The sequence below is a fragment of the Monodelphis domestica genome, chromosome 2, assembly GCF_027887165.1.
Source record: "Monodelphis domestica isolate mMonDom1 chromosome 2, mMonDom1.pri, whole genome shotgun sequence".
In the NCBI taxonomy this organism is placed as follows: domain Eukaryota; kingdom Metazoa; phylum Chordata; class Mammalia; order Didelphimorphia; family Didelphidae; genus Monodelphis; species Monodelphis domestica.
In genome coordinates, this window is record NC_077228.1 from 535,950,878 (window position 1) to 535,968,874 (window position 17,997).

General features: G+C 46.6%; 1 protein-coding gene across 4 annotated transcripts; it reads left to right on the top strand.

The window, feature by feature from the left end:
* Positions 1 to 437: 437 nt before the first annotated feature.
* Positions 438 to 16,264, top strand: RAB17 (RAB17, member RAS oncogene family). 4 transcript variants are annotated; one of them, XM_056820076.1, is made up of 6 exons: positions 438 to 557; positions 4,565 to 4,724; positions 7,595 to 7,746; positions 10,738 to 10,863; positions 12,054 to 12,147; positions 14,096 to 16,264. In XM_056820076.1, the coding sequence occupies exons 1-6, from the start codon at positions 453 to 455 to the stop codon at positions 14,209 to 14,211; spliced, it is 753 nt and encodes a 250-aa protein (XP_056676054.1). In that variant the 5' UTR covers positions 438 to 452; the 3' UTR covers positions 14,212 to 16,264. The 4 variants fall into 4 exon arrangements, with proteins under 4 accessions (XP_056676054.1, XP_056676056.1, XP_056676055.1 ...); XM_056820077.1 differs by having other exon boundaries at positions 477 to 633; XM_016429356.2 differs by having other exon boundaries at positions 477 to 585.
* The last annotated feature ends 1,733 nt before the right edge of the window (positions 16,265 to 17,997 follow it).

Genomic DNA, 17,997 nt, shown 5'->3' on the forward strand with positions numbered 1-17,997 from the left:
CCAAAGGTCAGATGGGAACCCAGGTCCTCCTGACTCCAGGTCTATCCCTCCATCCACTGAGCTACCTCCTAGCTGCTCCAGGAACTCTTGAAAAGAACTGAAATTGAAAGTCATCTGCAGAATGGCTGGACTGGAAACTCAGATGACTGCAGGATCATGGAAGGGATCCAGGAGGTCTTCTAGTCCAACTGAGGTCCAGAACCTCAAATCACTTCAAATCAAGCATATTAATGGATTTAGAGACCATATAATTGATGAAACTTCTTCATTTTACAGAGAAGGAAACTGAGGCCCCACCTACTTGTATACAAGGGTTGAATGGAGGGCTTCAGACGCCCAATTTGCCAAGCTTTTCATTGTACCAGATGGCTGCCTCCAAGTGGGTTCCTTCACCCATTCCTTCCACCCCCTCTCTGGGCTGGTGGAAATGTTGGCTGGAATAAGGACGGCTGATGATTTCTTCTTGTTTTCCAGGCCCCCCCCCCCCCCGGAACTGGACTCCCTCTCGTCTGGCCACAAGACCAAGATTATCCCTGAAGGCAGTTCTAGCTACGAAGGTGGGAACATCTCCCAGCAATCGGCCAAGTATGTGTGCGCCATGTTCTCCCGTTCTATCGCCCATAGATCTTTTCTGTGAGTGGGGGACCATTCTGTGATGTCCAGCTTAATAAAACAAAGCCAGAAGGCAACGCTGTAGGCAGGGGGACTTGGGGGAAAATCTTGGCTGCCCTCTTTATGGCCCGTGTAGCCTCGGGAAAATCACAACCCCTAACCTTGCCCTCAGTTTCCTTCTCTGGAAAATAATGTCTGAACTAGACGTTCTAGAAAGTTCCCTTCCAGCTCGGGCTCTGATGGATTCATCTGGAATGGATTTTCCCAGAGGCTCCTTTATTCTGAGACTGCCAAGCTTCAGACCTAAAACCATCGGCTTTTCCAAATGTCTCCCTGCTTCTTTGTTGGTGTTCCGTCGTGTCCAACTTTTTGGGACTCCTTTTGGAGTTTTCTTGGTAACAATACTGGAGCTGTTTGTCAGTTCCTTTTCCAGATCATTTTCTAGACAAGGAAATCAAGGCAAACAGGGTTAAGGGACTTGCCCAGGGTCACAGAGCTAGGAAGTATCTGAGGTCCAATTTGAACTCAGGTCTTCCTGATTCCAGGTCAGGTACTTTATCCTAATTGCCTTTGTATAGCTTATCCTTAATTTATTCTTTGAGCAACAGCTCCTAGAGACCAATTTCCTATTGGCAGAAATCAGAGAACTAAGAAAGAGAGGAAGCCAGATGAGTGGACTTGGGGATCTCTTAAGTCTCCTGCCAGCTTTAACATTCTCTGGGGCTCTGGATTCCTTGGCACATTTATGTAATGGTGGCTTGGGGAGATGCAGGGTTACATGTGTAGTGGAGTCTTGGGGTGAGGGTTCTGGTAAGATCAGATCTACCCTTGGTTCTGGGATTTAGCCTAATATTAATAATCATTAATAATAATAATAAATAAAATTGATAATTTTATTTAGCACCTACTATGTGCCAGCCTTTATTTAACATCTACTATTTGTCAGCTTTTATTTAACACCTACTATGTGACAGCCTTTATTTATTTATTTATTTTGTTTTTTCTTTTAAGCCCTTACCTTCCATCTTGGAGTCAATACTGTGTATTGGCTCCAAGGCAGAAGAGTGGTAAGGGCTAGGCAATGGGGGCCAAGTGACTTGCCCAGGGTCACACAGCTGGGAAGTGGCCGAGGCCAGATTTGAACCTTCGACCTCCCGTCTCCGTCTCTAGGGCTCGCTCTCAATCCACTGAGCTACCCAGCTGCCTCCAGACAGCCTTTATTTAGCACCTACTAGTATTGTACTAAATACTTTAAAACTATCATCTCACTTGATTGCTATTATTATCCCCATTTTACAGATGAGGAAAGTGAGGCAGACTGATGTGGCAAGTTGTATGACCCTAGGCAAGTTACTTCCCATTTAGACTCAGTTTCCTCATCTGTAAAATGGGAACAATAGCATTAATACTACCTACCTGATGGAGTTAAGAAGAAGAAAATACTTTGTAACCCTTAAAACACTCTATAAAGATGGTGGTTTCCATCATCCATACCTGGAAATTGATTGGATCATTGGACCCAATCACTGTCTCTCCTGGAGAGAATGGACAGCTCTGGTTTGGATTTAATTAGGCAGAAAACCATCACTGACACCTGGATTGACTTAGATGTTGGCGGGGAGGGAAGGAAAGGAAAGGGGGAGGTTCTTGGCTAGGATCCAAAGCCCAAGTTTTTGGTAGGTTAAAACCACAGCTTCCCCTTTCTTCCCCCCAAAAGGCAAAAATTTAAAAAGATATTTTTAGAAATTCAAACCCCAAATAGCTATGGAGGATTCTTGAGGGGAGGAGAGAACATCAGAGCCAAGTTTGAGGAATTTGGGTTTAGCACCAGGGCCAGCGACCTCCTTCCTAAACCAGAGCTTACAGAATTGAACTGAATCTCTCCAGACTGGTCTAATCAGGACTACAGAAGGAGGGACTCTGGGCTCCTTCTTCCTAACACAACCAAAGCTCCCACTTGCTGCCCCATGATCCCATTTTGTTTTCTTTAAAGATATTTTATTTCCATTAGAAAGATAGTTTGTATTTATGTGTAGTAACAACTTTCCCCATAAGTTTTCTGAACTTCCATGCCCCGAATTGTCCCCTCCTGGAGCTGGCGAGCCCATGATGCTATTGACTATTGGGCTCTGAGCCCCACTGACACCTCCAGCTTTTTTTCCTGCCTCATCTAGCCCATGGAGAGCCTCCTGTTTTCTGATCTTTTTACGGCCTCAATTCTCTTCATTCATGTTGTCATCTTGTGGCCCATCGCCTTGCATTGTTACCTAATAGGGTGTATGTGTGTGTGCATCCTACCCATCCAGGGACACCGAGAGCTGATTCCAGCCTCTCTGTCCATGTCACAGGGGGGCAGCAAGGCTTGAGGCTGCCCATGTCTCAGAAGCCAAGGAATGAGGAAGGCTCAAGAAGCAGCGTCCATTCGTAGGTCTGAGAACAGAAAGGCATCTCAAGGGCCATCAGGTGTAAACCTCTTCCTTTAAGGTTGAGGAAATGAGGCCCAGAGGCTATTACAGGGTCATAAATCAAGAAGGGATCTTGGAGGTCAAACTCTCATTTTCCAGATGAGGAAACTGAGGCCCAGAGAAGATGATGGCATTATAGAAGGGACCTGAAAAGCCATCTAGACGGATGCTATTTTACAGACGAAACTGAGACCTAGACAAGGGATGGGACACAGTTTGGGAGTAACCGTGACAGAATTTGAGCCCAGACCTTTGGACTCCATGTCCAGAACTCCTTCCCCTGTACCATGGAACCTTCACTTTTGGGCAGAAAAGGCAAAAGAAAAAGAAATCTCAGAGAAGCTGATGGATTTGGGCCAATAAAGGAGTCCCTGGGGTGTTTTGGGGTAGCAATCTCAGGGTCATCAGGCTGGATGGTTGCAGGGGCCTGGGCCAGAGTTTGGACTTGGTTCTTCTGCTCCCTCCATTTTTAAGTCAGCGATTCCTGTTAGGTCTCAGTTTCTTCCCTTTGTCAAACGAGAGAGTTGAACTCAAATACTCCTTCCAGGCCCATAGAATAGGAAGTTTCCTTGTCTGTGAAATGGAATGGGGGCCTTAGACTTGAACCTGGGACCTCTGGAGAGATTTTAGGGAATCCAGAAACTTAGAAGGGGCAAAAATGACATCTTAACCTTTTTTATTAACCTGTAATGGGCTGCTAGGAGTTGCTGGGAATAGAAGTCTAAAGTTAAGAAGACTCCTCTTCTCTGAGTTCAAATTCTGCCTCAGACTCTTCCTAGCTGTGTGACCCTGGATAAGTCCCTTAGCCCTGTTTTGCCTCAGTTTCCTCATCCATCATGTGAGCTGGAGTAAGAAATGGCAAAGCACTCCAGGATTTTGAAAATCCCAAATGGAGTCCTGATTGGAAAATGATGGAACAGCCACAAAAATGGAAATTTCACCTTTCCTTTGATAACTTAAACTGTTTCTGGGAAGGGGACTCAAACCCTCACGTGAGTCGACCTCTCAAAGCCTCCCAGCTTCAGTCTTGGATGAGAGGTTGAAGGTGGGAGCAAAGGCAGTAACTGGTCAGAGCTAGAATTATGGGTCATGAGAAAGTACTTGAAAATTCTCCAAGTGATCCATGGAGAAAAGAGCCTCTGCTGCCCAGAAGCAGCCATTTTACAGGCAGGGATACTGAGGCACAGGCAGGTTACTGCAAGGTCATGCAGCAAACAAAGCAGCAAAGCTGAGATTTGACTGATTTTCTGGCTCAGACCACTCAGCTTTGAGATTCTCGGATGAACTACCGGGGTAGACCAAGCACAGTTTTGTAATGTATTGAGTCAGTCTGGGTAGGGCAACATGGCGACTCTCCTCCCCATGACTGCCTCTCAGAGCAACTAAATGGGACTCTGTTCCTCGACGCTCCACCTCGTGCCCTTTTGGGCTCCCGGGGCATCGCAGGGCTTCCTGGAGCTGCTTCTGACTGTCTCTCTTCCTCGCAGGATATGGCCCAGGCTGGAGGCAATCCCCGGTCGGATGGTGACTCCCAGCAGCCCTCCATCTTCAAGGTGGTTCTCCTGGGCAGCAGCTCTGTGGGCAAATCCAGCCTAGCTCTGCGATTCCTCAAGAACGACTTTAGGGAGATCCTGCCAACCCTGGGCTGTAAGTGCTGCTGCAGGTGCCCGTGTGTGAGGCCGAAGGAACCAAGGGGCCACCGTGCCCTTTTCTAGTTCATTTCTTACCAGTTCTGGGCCTTCCCTTCCGTCTTAGAATCAATCCTGTGGATTGGTTCCAAGGCAGCAGAACGTAAGGGTTGGGCAATGGGGGTTCAGTGACTTGCCTAGGGTCACCCAGCTAGGTAGCATCTGAGGCTAGATTTGAACCCAGGACTTCTGTCTCCCACGTTTGGTTCTCTATCCACTGAGCCACCCTGCTGTCTTTAATTATGTCCTTTAATTAAAAAAACAAAAACGAATAACCTTTACCATCTATCTTAGTGTCAGTTCTAAGAAGAGCTGCAAGGGCTGGCAGTCGAGGGTAAGTGACTTGCCCAGGGTCATTCAAGTAGAAATGTCCGAGGTCAAATTTGAACCCAGTGTGGTGCCAGCAAAGAATCAAGAGTAATTTGAACCTGGGTTCAAATTGGAACTTCCTAAGTGCAGGCACTGTGCTAGCTGCTCTTGCGCTCCTCTGAGGGGAGCTTCCTCTGGGTAGCATCTTCCTGGGCGCCATTGCTATGAGCTGGGTTCCTCTTGCCAAGGAGGCCCAGAGACCTCTAAATGGGGCTCTCTTGGAGTGTGAGGGGCCAACCTGGGGAAAGAGTTCCATGTGTCTCTCTTGGCCTTGGACAGGAGCCTCAGTTAGGACACTTGATGCAAAGGGCAAAGGGGTCTACTTGGGTTCGATATACCTGCTGGGTGGAATGGGCTTCCTCTGGGGGGCACTGACTTTGCCCCCAGCTGCAGGGAAAAGGGAGACCTTGGTCCTTCCTCCTTTCATTTCATTCATCTCCCCCAGTCCCAAGCACATCTTCTACCTCAGGAATGAATGAATGAATGAATGAATGAATGAATGGACGGATGGATGGATGGATGGATGGATGGATGGATGGATGGATGGGTGGCTCAGTGGCTAAAGTACCAAGCCTAGAATTAGGAAGACTCTTCAAGTCTGCTCTCTAATATTTCCTAGCTGTGTGTCCCTGACCAAGTCCCTTTCCCCTGTTTGCCTCAGTTTCCTCCTGTCCAATGGGCTGGAGAAGGAGATGGCCATCCCTCCAGGATCTCCGCCAAGAAAAACCTCAAATGGGATCCCCCAGAGAGGGGCTAGTCTGAAATGATTGAACAACATGAGTCCATTCATCCATATAGCAATGAATGTTTATGAAGTGCCTACTATGTGCCAGGCACTGAGTCCTAGGAACCTGCAGGGAGCTTGTGTTCCCTGGGAGGATCCACTGGGTTCCCAGGAGAGGTAGTGAGTCCCTGGGCCAGGGCCATTTCCATTTGTGTCCATCCCTTTATTCCTTTAGAGCAGAGTGCAGAGCTGGACCAATGATAGCTAAGTTAGGCACCCACTCCATTCCCCTATGAGGAGGCCCCAGGGATGCTGCATGTGGAATAACCACTGACTGGAGTCTGGGGAACCTGAGTTCAAATCCTCTCTGCCTTGTACCTGCTCCCTGTGGGGTCTTGGGCAAGACCCTTCCCCCGGCTGGGCCTCAGTTTCTTCTTCTGGCCCCATCTGCTGTGGGAGTACAATAGACATGGCCCTAAACCCCTCACTCCCATGAACCTCAGTTTCCCACTCTCAAAAGGGAGGGAATTGGGTTATGGGCCTCCGAGGTCCCTTCTAGCTCTGGAGACAAACCATTCTAACCATACTTAGCATTTATTTGGCACCTGAAAGTTTTCAGAGCATCGTATGCATGTTTGCTCTCTTGACCCTGGGAGGCAGGTGCTTTTGTTGTCCCCCTTTTATAGATGAGGAAATCAAGGCACCAAAAGGAGAAAGACTTGCCCAGGGTCACACAGCTTGTAATTGGCTAAGGCAGGATTTGAACTGGGGTCCTCCTGAGAGTGATGGGAAGCTTTTTCTCACTTGGCCCCCTCTATGGGAAACCTGGGAAATTAAAGGCATCCCCCTTAAAGCCAGCCCCAGCCAGAGAAGGAGAATGGAGAATTGGGCTCCTTCATTGCCTAAAGGCTGTCGGGGTGCCATTGCATGGGGCGACAGTGACATCTGGTGGGACTTTCTAGTTATAGCTCTGGAGAAGGAAGGAAAAGCCAACCATCCAATCCCCTCATTTTACTTTGGAGAGAAATTGAAGCTGGGGCTCAGCGGATAGAGCTAACCTTGGAAATAGGATGTCCTGGGTTCAAATTTGGCTAGCTGTGTGACCCTAGACCAGTCACTGAACTCCAGTGGCCTAGTCCCTATCACTCTTCTGCCTTGGAACCAATACTTAGCATCAACGATCATAAAAAAAAAGGTTTATTTATTTCATTAAACATGTCCAAATGACATTTTTTTTGAAACCCTCACCTTCCATCTTGGAGTCAATACTGTGTGTTGGCTCCAAGGCAGAAGAGTGGTAAGGGCTAGGCAATGGGGGTCAAGTGACTTGCCCAGGGTCACACAGCTGGGAAGTGTCTGAGGACAGATTTCCAAATGACATTTTTAACAATCCTTTTTTGAAGATGTGCGTGAGATCCAAATTCGAATCCATTCATTCATTCATTCTGATCAGTGCCCCAAGGAAGATCTCTTCAAACAGGATTGGGAAAGAGACTTTCAAAAGGCATTGGGCTCTTAGCCTTCAAGGAAGCCTTCTGAGTTGGGGAGAGGGTCCTACTAAAGCTGGGGCATTGCTTCTAAGATGGAAGGGAAGGCACCCAAGAGTATGAAAAGAGATTCTTGTGCTGGGACCAACCGAGTCCAGTTGGGCCACTAGGGAGGGGCTCCTGGTCGCGGCCGCCCATAAAACAGATGACGGTAAATTGATGACAATTCCTGACCTCGTCTCCTTCCAGGCGCCTTCTTCACTCATATGATGGAAGTGGATGGGAAGGCCTTGAAGCTGGAGCTCTGGGACACCGCGGGACAGGAGAAGTATCACAGCGTTTGCCACCTCTATTTTCGGGGCGCCAATGCCGCTCTCTTGGTTTATGACATTGCCAAGAAGGTATGGTTCACCCCAGGTCTAGCCGTCAGTTGCTCTGGGCAGCATCTATTCTTTTTCTTAAAGCCTGGTGAGGTCCCATTCGGGTCAAATATGACCAGAGTCCCAGCATTCCTTCTAGTCGTCACCCTGGAGGTGTCCGTCCTCACCTCTTTCTTCTCTCTCCGGCCTGGAGCTAATCAGATATACTGCCTCTCCCATAGTCCTCTTCTCTCTACTCATATGGCCACCTCTGTGTCTTACTGGGCAAACTGTACTTAAATGGCAGTCTGTTTGCCTCCACTCTCTACAGTCTCGCTCCAATCCGATTTCTCATCAATAGAAATCCAGTGCCTCAGTGAGCTCCCCGTCTCATGGGGAAGACAGCATGGAAACAACATGGTACAGACAAGACAGACGGGAGATAAATTAGAGATAGTCAAGAGAAACCGAGGCATCCCCTAGAATTGAGAGGGACAGGGAAAGGCTTCCCATAGGAGGTGGGAGTTTGAAGGAAGCCAGGGAGGCCAGGAGATGGAGATGAGGAGGCAGAGAATTCTAGACCTGAGGGGACAGTTGGGGAAAAGTCCAGGGTCCTCAGAGCTGCCAAAGTGGGATTCTCAACATGCAGATCTGACCTCTTTTTCTCTTGCTCAATGAATGTCATTGGCTCCCTATTACCTCTAGGCTCCAATACTTGGTATTTTCTTTGGCATTTGAGAGCATTATCTGGGTCCAGCGTCCCTTTCCATCTGAGGTTGCCTTACTGTCCCTGATATACTCTCTATTCCAACTTGCTCTTCCCCTCCATAAATCAAGAAGACCTGACTTTGAATCTTGCCTCAGATACTTTCCAGGGAGGTTATTTACTGCTCAGTGCCTCAGTTTCCTCATCTGTAAAGTGACAATAATAATAGCACTTACCTCCAGGGTTGTTGTGATGGTCAGATGAGTTAGCACACTCACAGTGTTTTGTGAACATTCTGGACTCCATCAATACCATCAATGATTTTGACATTCCCATCTGCCCCTGCTCTGACTTTTTGGCCATCCCTCTTCCCTTCACCCTCTTGGAATCCCAAGCTCCCTGCAAGACCTAGATCTGTAAAGGTTAAATTTTATGGTTGGGTGTAGTTTATTTACCAAAATAGAGGGGAAACAATAAAGTAGAGAAATGTGAAAGAGATGTTAGAGAAAAAACCTATACTAGTCCTCAGCCAGGAGGACCAGTAGTGAGTAATCATGTTGCCTCCTCCAAGATGGAAGCTAGTCTCTTAGAAAACTAGGAAGGGAGTGAACCTTTTCACTCACCCAACCAAATAGTCTAGGAGTCAGTCTAAGTTGAAGTCAGGAGCCATGCTACAGTCTCCCATGAGGTTTCCTCAAAGACTATCTCCAGAAGACACTCTCCACAAGACTCAACTTCACCAGACTGCCAGCCCAAGGATTTTGCGGCTTTTATGGTGGTTTTCTATCCTTGCCCCTCTTCACAGGGGCCAATCACAGTTGTCACACTTCTCTTCCTCTGAAGGTAGCAATTCTCCTAGGATTCACAACTTTAGAACCACATGTTTATGAGTGTGAATTCTTAAAAGAATTTAAAAGTTTCTGTCTGTTTGAGTTAGAAAAAGGGTGGAGCTCTTCTAAGAATCTTTCTGACTCATCTCTAAAGGTGTTAACTCTCCTCCTAGGAGTCAGAGTTTGTGGACTTCCCTTACTTTAGGTTTAAATAAGAGTGTATTTGCTTTTGTCAATTAATCCAAAAGTAAACAAAAAAAATCCTGTTTTCAGTCTAGTGAGGTACTAAGTTATTGTTATTTCAAAGTGTTAACTCCAACTAGGCAAAGAGAACAAAGGATTCCCTTTTTACAAAGGCAAACTCAGAATAGACAAAGAGAACCAAGAATATCCTTTCACAGATCCCAGGTGCTGAGCTTCTTGTGGGAACATGAAACCTTCCCCATTAATTTGTGGTTATTTTTCTATATGCTTGTTGAATCTTTCGGTAGAATGCATGGTATAGTGGCTAGAGCTGTGCTCCTATCTCCCATCAGACACATTATTTGTGTGACCCTGGGTAAATCACTTCAGTTCCCAAGGCCTCAGTTTTCCCATATGTAAAATGAAGGGGTTGGACTCAGTGACCTCCAAGATGCCTTCTAGCTTTAATCCCTGACCTATAAGGGCAAAATCCATTTTCATTTTCTCTTTGTTACCCTCCCCCCATGCCCAGCATTGGCATAATGTTTGACTAGGGTGGAGACTTAATTTGCACTGATCCAGCTGAGTTGAGCATTAAATAATCTAATGATACCATATGGTTCAGCTTGGTGAGTCACTGGACAAATAAACAGGGGCCACTTTTAGCATATCAACAGGGGGATAGCCTGGCTTTGCATGTCATCTTTGGCCCTGAAGCCCAGGGCAGGTTGAAAAACAAAATTGACTGATGAACTGACTCTGAGGAGTAAAAATCCTTTCACTCAGAATGCCCCAAGGGTCCTGCTTCAGTTTTGGATGAAGCTTTTGCTGAAATCCCTCCAGGGCATTGGATCCCAGGCCCAGTCCTCTGGGTTCCCTCTGGGGACAGTTGTGGCCAGAGACAGAGAAGGCCTTGTGTTCAGAAGTGTGCTAGCGGAGGCTGGCCAGCTGACCACTTGTCTGGAGTCTTATCATGGTGATCAGTCCCCTTTGTAGGAGGGTTGGATGAGATGGCCACTGCCCCCAAAGTCTCTTCCTGCTCTCAAAGTCTGTGATTGTTGCCTCTGCTACAAAGCACTCAAGGGAAGGGTCCATGAACCACGTTATTAGGGCTTTGGAGCAAGTATTAATTATGTGGGATTAAAAACCAAAGCCAAACAACAGTAACACCATTTCACCTCCATTGTCCAGCCTTTACTGCTTATCTCTCTGGGAACCAACACACAGTATTGATTCTAAGTCAAAAGCTCAGGGTTTTCTACATATATATAAAGTTTATAATGCTTAACCACTTAAAATCCTGGTCTTTTTAAGGACACTTTCCACAGGGCCCAGAACTGGTGGAAGGAGCTGGAGAATGAGTTTCAGCCTGAAGAAATTGTTGTAATTTTGGTAGGCAACAAGATGGATCTTGAGGATTCTCGGGAAGTGACATTTGAGGTATGGTTTTGGTCCTTGCCAGGAGACCAGTCCTGTTTGGGGCGCCATATTGAAAGAGGACAGCCTAGGCTTTGTTAAAAAAAAAGCTTTCTTGATGCCTTTTGTCATTCCCCTTGATAATGGCAGCCCAAAGTCTCATTTGTGGCAGAGAACACACTTTATTGACCATGGATAATGTATACAATGTTCTGCCTTGGTGGGCCCCCCCTCCCCCTGCCCCCACCATGTCTTGTTATCTCTTCATTGGGCTTTTCATCACTCAGAGCCTACCTGAGGACATCCGAGTCTTGTGGAAAGAACCCTGGATGAGGACTGGGGTGGCCTGGGAGTCAAGGGAGCCATGTGAAAGTGGCTGAGCTTCATTTGTAAAACCATTGGGTTGGGCCAGCTCTAATTCTCCCTGGTACTTCACAGCTTCTTCTTGTCTATGCTGGAGTCTGCCCTGAGATGGAGAAAATGGCCAACAATGGTTCTGGACCTTGGTTTCTCTACTTTTCTTTTGAGAAAAAGTTTTTTACTTTTTCTGAAATGTTTTAAGTGGGAAATCAGGAGAGGCAGAGTCCAAAGACTGTGAAAGAGCTTGGGAATTCTCTTGTTCTGTCCCTTTATTCATGGAGGAGGAAACTAAGGCCCAGATTGGGAAATGACTTGGACAAGTTCACACAGGTAGTCATTGGCAGTCATGGGACTTGAACTCTGGCCTTGTGATTTCCAGTGTTATTTTTATTTGAGATCACCTCCTGGGAATAAGAAGTTTCAAAAATTTACTTGGAAAATGCACTGTATAGTGGAAAGAGCAATGATTCTCTCTAATCATAGGACCTGAGTTCAAATTCTGTCTACCTATGAATTCGAGCATACATTATTTCACCTGAGCCTGAGATCCCTCATCCAGAAAGAGGATCAAGCTAGAGAGATTCTGAGGAATCTTCCAGCTTTGTCCGTGGTCCCATGACCAACCAGAACCTCAGTTTTCCACTCTGTAAAATGACAATGTTGAACCAGATGATGCCTTCCATTTGGAGTTAGAAGACGTCTGGAGATGGTCTAGCTCCACCTTCTCACTAAGTATGTAAGGAAACTGCTTGAGTCAGGGTCTGACAGAATCCAGAAGAGAGATAGCCATTCTTCAAGACTCGAGGGTTCTGGGTTCTGAGTCACACAAATGTGCATGTTCTGCTCTATTCCAGGAAGGAAAAACATTCTCAGAAAGTAACAAGTTACTGTTCATGGAAACATCGGCCAAACTAAACTACCAAGTGACCGAAGCCTTCACTGCCATAGGTGAGAGAATGGTGATGATGATGATGATGATGATGATGATGATGATGATGATGATGAGGCAGCCAACACAGATACAGGCACTTTCTAGGAGCCAGACACCGAGCCAAAAGCTCCTCACATCAGTCTCTGAAAAGATGCCATTTTCCCATTTTATAGTTGAGGAATGAACAGCTAGGTGGCACCATAGTACATGGAATGCTGGGCCTGGAGTCAGGCAGACTCATGTTCCTGAGTTCAAATCTAGCCTCAGACAGGTCCTGTTGGTCTCAGTTTCCTCTTTTGTAAAATGGGCAAACCCATCCAATATCTTGCCAAGAAAATCCCCAGTGGGGTCACAGAGTCAGACACAACTAAAATGAGCAAATAATACAACATGGCTAAGGAAACTGAGGCACACAATCAGATGTATGAAGAGGAGGTTTCAGGTTGGGTTTCTAGACATGAACAAGCAGCTTCAGTCCTATGGGCCCTCCTATCTTTGCTCCCTGTTGGTTCTTCCCAAGCCCATAGTCCTCCATCCAACCTGGCTTCAAGATACAACCCACACCTGAGGAGTCCTGGAGTTGGAGGGCCTGGGTTTGAATCTTGGCTCTACCACTTCCTTTCTTCCCCCACCCCAGCCTCAGTTTCCTTAGCTGTAAAGTAAGGATTAGAACTAGATGGCCTCTGAGATCCCCTCCAGCCATAGATCTGGAACCCTTGCTGGAGAAGTCAGGAGTCTGCAAGTTTGTACTCTTTGGAAAGAGAATGGGAAGCCTTGTTTACTCTGAAGTGAGTTATAGAACAAAGATTTAGAAGTGGGAGGAATCTCAGAGGTCATCTAGTCCAGCCCCTTCATTTTACAGATAAAGAAACTGAGGCTAAGGGAAGTTAAAGGACTAGATTTAAAACTAGAAGAACCATTTGGTCCAGCCTCCCTCATTTTGTTCAGTGATGTCCGACTCTTTGTGACCCCATATGGGGTTTTCTTGACAGATACTGGAGTGGTTTGCTATTTCCTTCTCCAGTCATTTTACAGCTGAGAAAACTGAGGCCAAAAGGGTGAAGTGACTTGACTAGGTTCACACAATTAGGAAATGCATGAGGTCAGATTTTTTTTTAAGCCCTTATCTTCATTTTGGAATCATTGAGAATTGCTTTCAGGGTAGAAGAATGGTTAGGGCTAGGCAATTGGGGTTAGGTTACTTGCCTAGGGTCACATAGCTGGAAAGTAACTGAGACCAGATTTTTTTAGCCCCTCACCTACATCTTAGAATCAATACTGTTTGTTGCTTCCAGGGCAGATGAGCAGTAAGGGCTGGGTGACTTTCCCAGATTTGATCCCAGAACTTCCATCTCTAGGCCTGGTTCTCAATACAGTGAGACACCAAGCTATCCCCTTGAGCCCAGATTTGAGAAGACTCATCTTCCTGGCTCCAGACTCAATCTTCCCCACTGAACCACCTACCTTCTCCTCCCTCATTTTATGGAGGAGAAACTGAGGCTCAGAAAAAGGAAGAAACTTGCCCAAGGACATTTGACTTGTAGGAGTATGAATCCAGATTATTTCTATAGTCTATTCCCTAAGGGAATATAAGCTCTTTGAGGACAAGGGATATTTTGGATTTTGTCTCTGTATGCCTAGTGCCAGGTACATAGTAGGTGCTTAATAATATTCATTGATGGATTGATGGGCAGCCCTCAAACTTTGAGATCTGCTCTGCAGGCCTCTGGGAGAGGACCCCCCTCCCCCATTGGGACATAGATCCATCCACTCTATGGGTCTTGCCTCTCTTCTAAGCATCTCTAAGTCCAGGAAAAAGCCTGGGACAATTTGGATGAATACTAGAGGTATTGGCTTGGGAGCTTTTCCCACATGGATCCCTTAGAGGGACTTTCAAGTGAGTGAGGGGGAAATTAGCCTCTGGGACACATGTTCTCATCCTTCACTTCTCCTCTCTCTTCCCAGCTCGTGAGTTATTACAAAGGGAAGAACAACATGGCGGCCCAGCTCAGCAGAAGAACCCCTCGATTGATCTGGAGAATTCAGCCAGTCAAAAGAAGGGCAAATGCTGCCTGGACTAGGGGGAGACAAGTCCCATGGGGAGCCCTCCCTCAAATTTGGCTTCCTCTTGGGCTGCAGTCATGAAGATGAGCCTGATGGCTTTGGCTTGGCCTTTGCCAATGGATAGACCTACCCTGGCTATGGCAGCATTGGCTTTGAAGGCAGCTCCTGAGATGTTGGACTTGCTGCCTTACAGCCCCCTCCCAGGAATTGGGAGAAAATCATTGGCCCTCAAAGGGATGTTTCCTGATGGAGCCTGTGGGGGGAGGAATGGGACAAGGTTTTGGGAGGAAGCCTGGAGCTGGAGCCAGAATGCCTAGATGGTTCCATCCCTGAGACCCCACATCTATCTCAGGGACCCCACAGCCTCTCCCCATAAGGGCATCACTGACTTAGAGCTGAGTGGGAACATGGAGGACATCTAGCCCATTCCCCTCAGATGACGAACAGAGTATGTAAGGGACCACACATCCATCAAAGGTTAAAGCAGACACAAAGTGCTCTAACCACTGCACTGCCCAGCTGCTTCCTGACTGCATTAGGGACCTCCCCTCAGTGACTGGCACCAGCTGGGCACACCATCTGCAGGTAGCCAGAAGGAGCTAAAATGGGAAGGGCAGGAGTGAGAATGGGGGAAACTGTTAAAGGGGTCTAAATTCATGTCTTCATCAATGTGCTTGCTCCCAGATTCTTGGGAAGGCACTTCTCAAATCACTTTCAGTATTTTGAACCCATCACCTTATCAGTAAATTGTAACCCCTGTGCATCATCACATGGGAGTCTCATACTTGCTAATGGTGTCAAGTCATTGTTAACCTCCCTGGGCCTCAGTTCCCCAATCTGTAAAATGAGGGGGTTAGCTAAATGGTCTCTATGTGCCCTTTCAGCTCTAATGACACCAGTGTCACCCACTCTCTCCCTCCTGGGGCTGATGGGAGTAAAGTACTCTGAAAATCCAGAAAGAATAAGAAATATGTTTAGCTGGTTAATCAGTCACTCGACAGACATTTAAGTACATACTATGAGCCCCCAGAAAGGCAAATAGAAGTAAAAAGGAAGACTGGCCCTCCTCTCAAGGAGCTTCCACTCTAATGATGACAAAAGTAAAAGGAAGCTGAGAAGTGGGGGGGTGGGGGTGGGCAGCCCGCTGGGCATGAGCAAGATTTCCAGTGGGAAAGGAAGAGGATATTATTAATAACAGTAGGGTAGACACTAGTCATTTCAATTTAGAAGCTGGCTCTATCTCCCTCTTTTGGAATTTTCTTGGCAGAGATACTGGAGTAGTTTGCCATTTCCTTTTCCAGTTCCTTTTACAGATGAGGAAACTGAAGCCAATAGGGTTAAGTGACTGGCCCAGGGTCACACAACTAGTAAGTGTCTAAGGCTAGCTACGAACTCAGGACAATGAGTTTTCCTTACTCCAGACCCTATCGATTGTGCCACCTGTCCATTATTTTATAGTGCTGTAGCTTAAAAGACAGTGTTGTTCAGTGGATGGAATCCTGGACTCAGAATAGGGAAGACTTGGGTTTGAATCCTTCTTTAGACACTTACTAATTCTGTGACTGGACCAATCCAACAAGCCTTCCTAAGCCTTGGTTTCCTCATCTATAAAATGGGAATGCTAATAGCACCTGGCTCACAGGATTGTTGAGAGATTTAAATGAGGAAGTAATTTCATCAGACCATAAGCATTTATTAAGTACTGACTGTGTGCAAGGCACTGCCCTGGGTGCTGGGGATGCAGAGGAAAAAAATAGACCCTGTCCTCAAGGAGCTTCCATTCTATCAGGGGATTGACAATAACACATAAAGTGCCTTGGAAAGTTTTAAGTGACAAATAAATGTGAGTTATTATTATTCTGCCATTACTATTGTTATAATAGCTGACAGGGATCTCTAGTATAACCCACCCATTTTACAGATGAAGAAACTGAACCAAAGGGATGAAGCATCTTGTCCAAGGTCACATGGTTAGTAAGTGGAGGCAAAGTGAGGATTTGAACCCAGATCCCTCTGACTTACAAACCTCCTAGATCACATCTCTGATAAATAAATGCCTGAAACAACTTATTTCTGATACTGAGAAGTATTTGATAGCCAAGGCAAGTGGTTGGAGGGCTCAGATGTTTAGACACTTTCCTGCCCCTCGATGGTGGCTTTAGGCCTAGTCCTCGCTACCCTAACCCACTAAGTACTCTCTGGGGAGCTCTGTGGGAGGAGGAATGGACCATGGAGGGAAGGACCAGAGAGACAGATTTAAGCTCAAGGTAATGAAATCTTTCCTAGAGCTGCTCCAATAAGGAGTGAGCTCCCCGTGGCTGGAGGGGTCCAAACGGAGGCTGGATGACCTCTTGTCAGCAGAGCTGCAGAGGGGATTCCTGTCCAGGATGGCCACTGACAGCTCCTTCAACCTTGTGATTCAGAGAATATTTAACAACCACCCACCTGGTCTTGGTCCTGTTGCCACCAAGAAGACAAAGAGTAGTGCTACCAACAGGAGGTAGTGTGGCCAGCTTTGGGGTGCGAAAACTACCTCTTCACACCTGCTGGCTGTGTGAACCTCAGAAAATCCACCCCCCTAGGTCTCTAGGTATTTCTCAAAGACTATTGACTCTAGATCAGTCACTGTATTCGTGGAAGGACTTTACACACTGGGAGAGACCTACAATGAGATCCCAAAGGAAGACGCCATCTTGCTTCTTTAGTCATTGACCCTTGGCCATTAGAGCCAAGACAATGAGCTCAGTTCTTGGGGTGCCTAGATGGCTCCCCCTTCCCTTGACCACTCCTACAGAAACCCAGCTTCCCTCCTAAAGGAGAGCATCTCCAAGCTTGACCCCAAGGAAGAGATAGCAGAATGGACTTCTTTTGCTCCTTTGCAGAGGTGGGGGGATATGGGTGTGGGGCACTATTTACGATGCTGCAAGTTTTTGATATGGTGGTTAGTTTTGCTGAATATCATACCTCCCTCCCCCTTTTAATTCTTCATTGATGGTATGGTTTGGGGCAGCTAGGTAGTGCAGTAGATAGTGCCAGGCTTGGAGTCAGGAGATCCAGGTTCAAATCTGGCCTCAGACACTTACCATGTGACCCTGGGCAAGTCCCTTAACCCCCATTGCCTCACCCTTACCACTCTTCTGCCTTGGAGCCAGTCCTTGGTATTGAGTCTCAGACAGGCAGTGAGGTGTTTGTTTGTTTGTTTTTTAGTTGTTAAAACATTATTTTATTTGGTCATTTTCCATTATTCATTGGAAACATCATTCCCCTGCCCCCCCCTTCCCTAGCCTACGGGCAATTCCTCTGGGTATCACATGTGTCCTTCCTCTAAACCCATTTCCTTGTTGGTATTTGCATTAGGGTGCTCATTTAGCATCTCTCCTTGATCATGTCCCCTCAACCTCTGTAGTCAAGCTATTGCCTTTCCTCGGTGTTTTTACTCCCTCAGTTTGTCCTCTGCTTGTGGATAGTTTTTTTTTTTCTCATAGATCGCTGCAGATTGTTCAGGGGCATTGCGTTGACACTAATGGAGAAGCCCATTAAGTTCGATTGTGCCACAGTGTATCAGTCTCTGTGTAAAATGTTCTCCTGGTTCTGCTCCTTTCACTCTGCATCACTTCCTGGAGGTCGTACCAGTTCACATGGAATCCCTCCAGTTCATTATTCCTTTTAGCACAACAGTATTCCATCACCAACATATACCACAATGTGTTCAGCCATTCCCCAATTGAAGGGCATCCCCTCATTTTCCGATTTTTTGCCACCACAAAGAGGACAGCTATGAATATTCTTCTACAGGTCTTTTT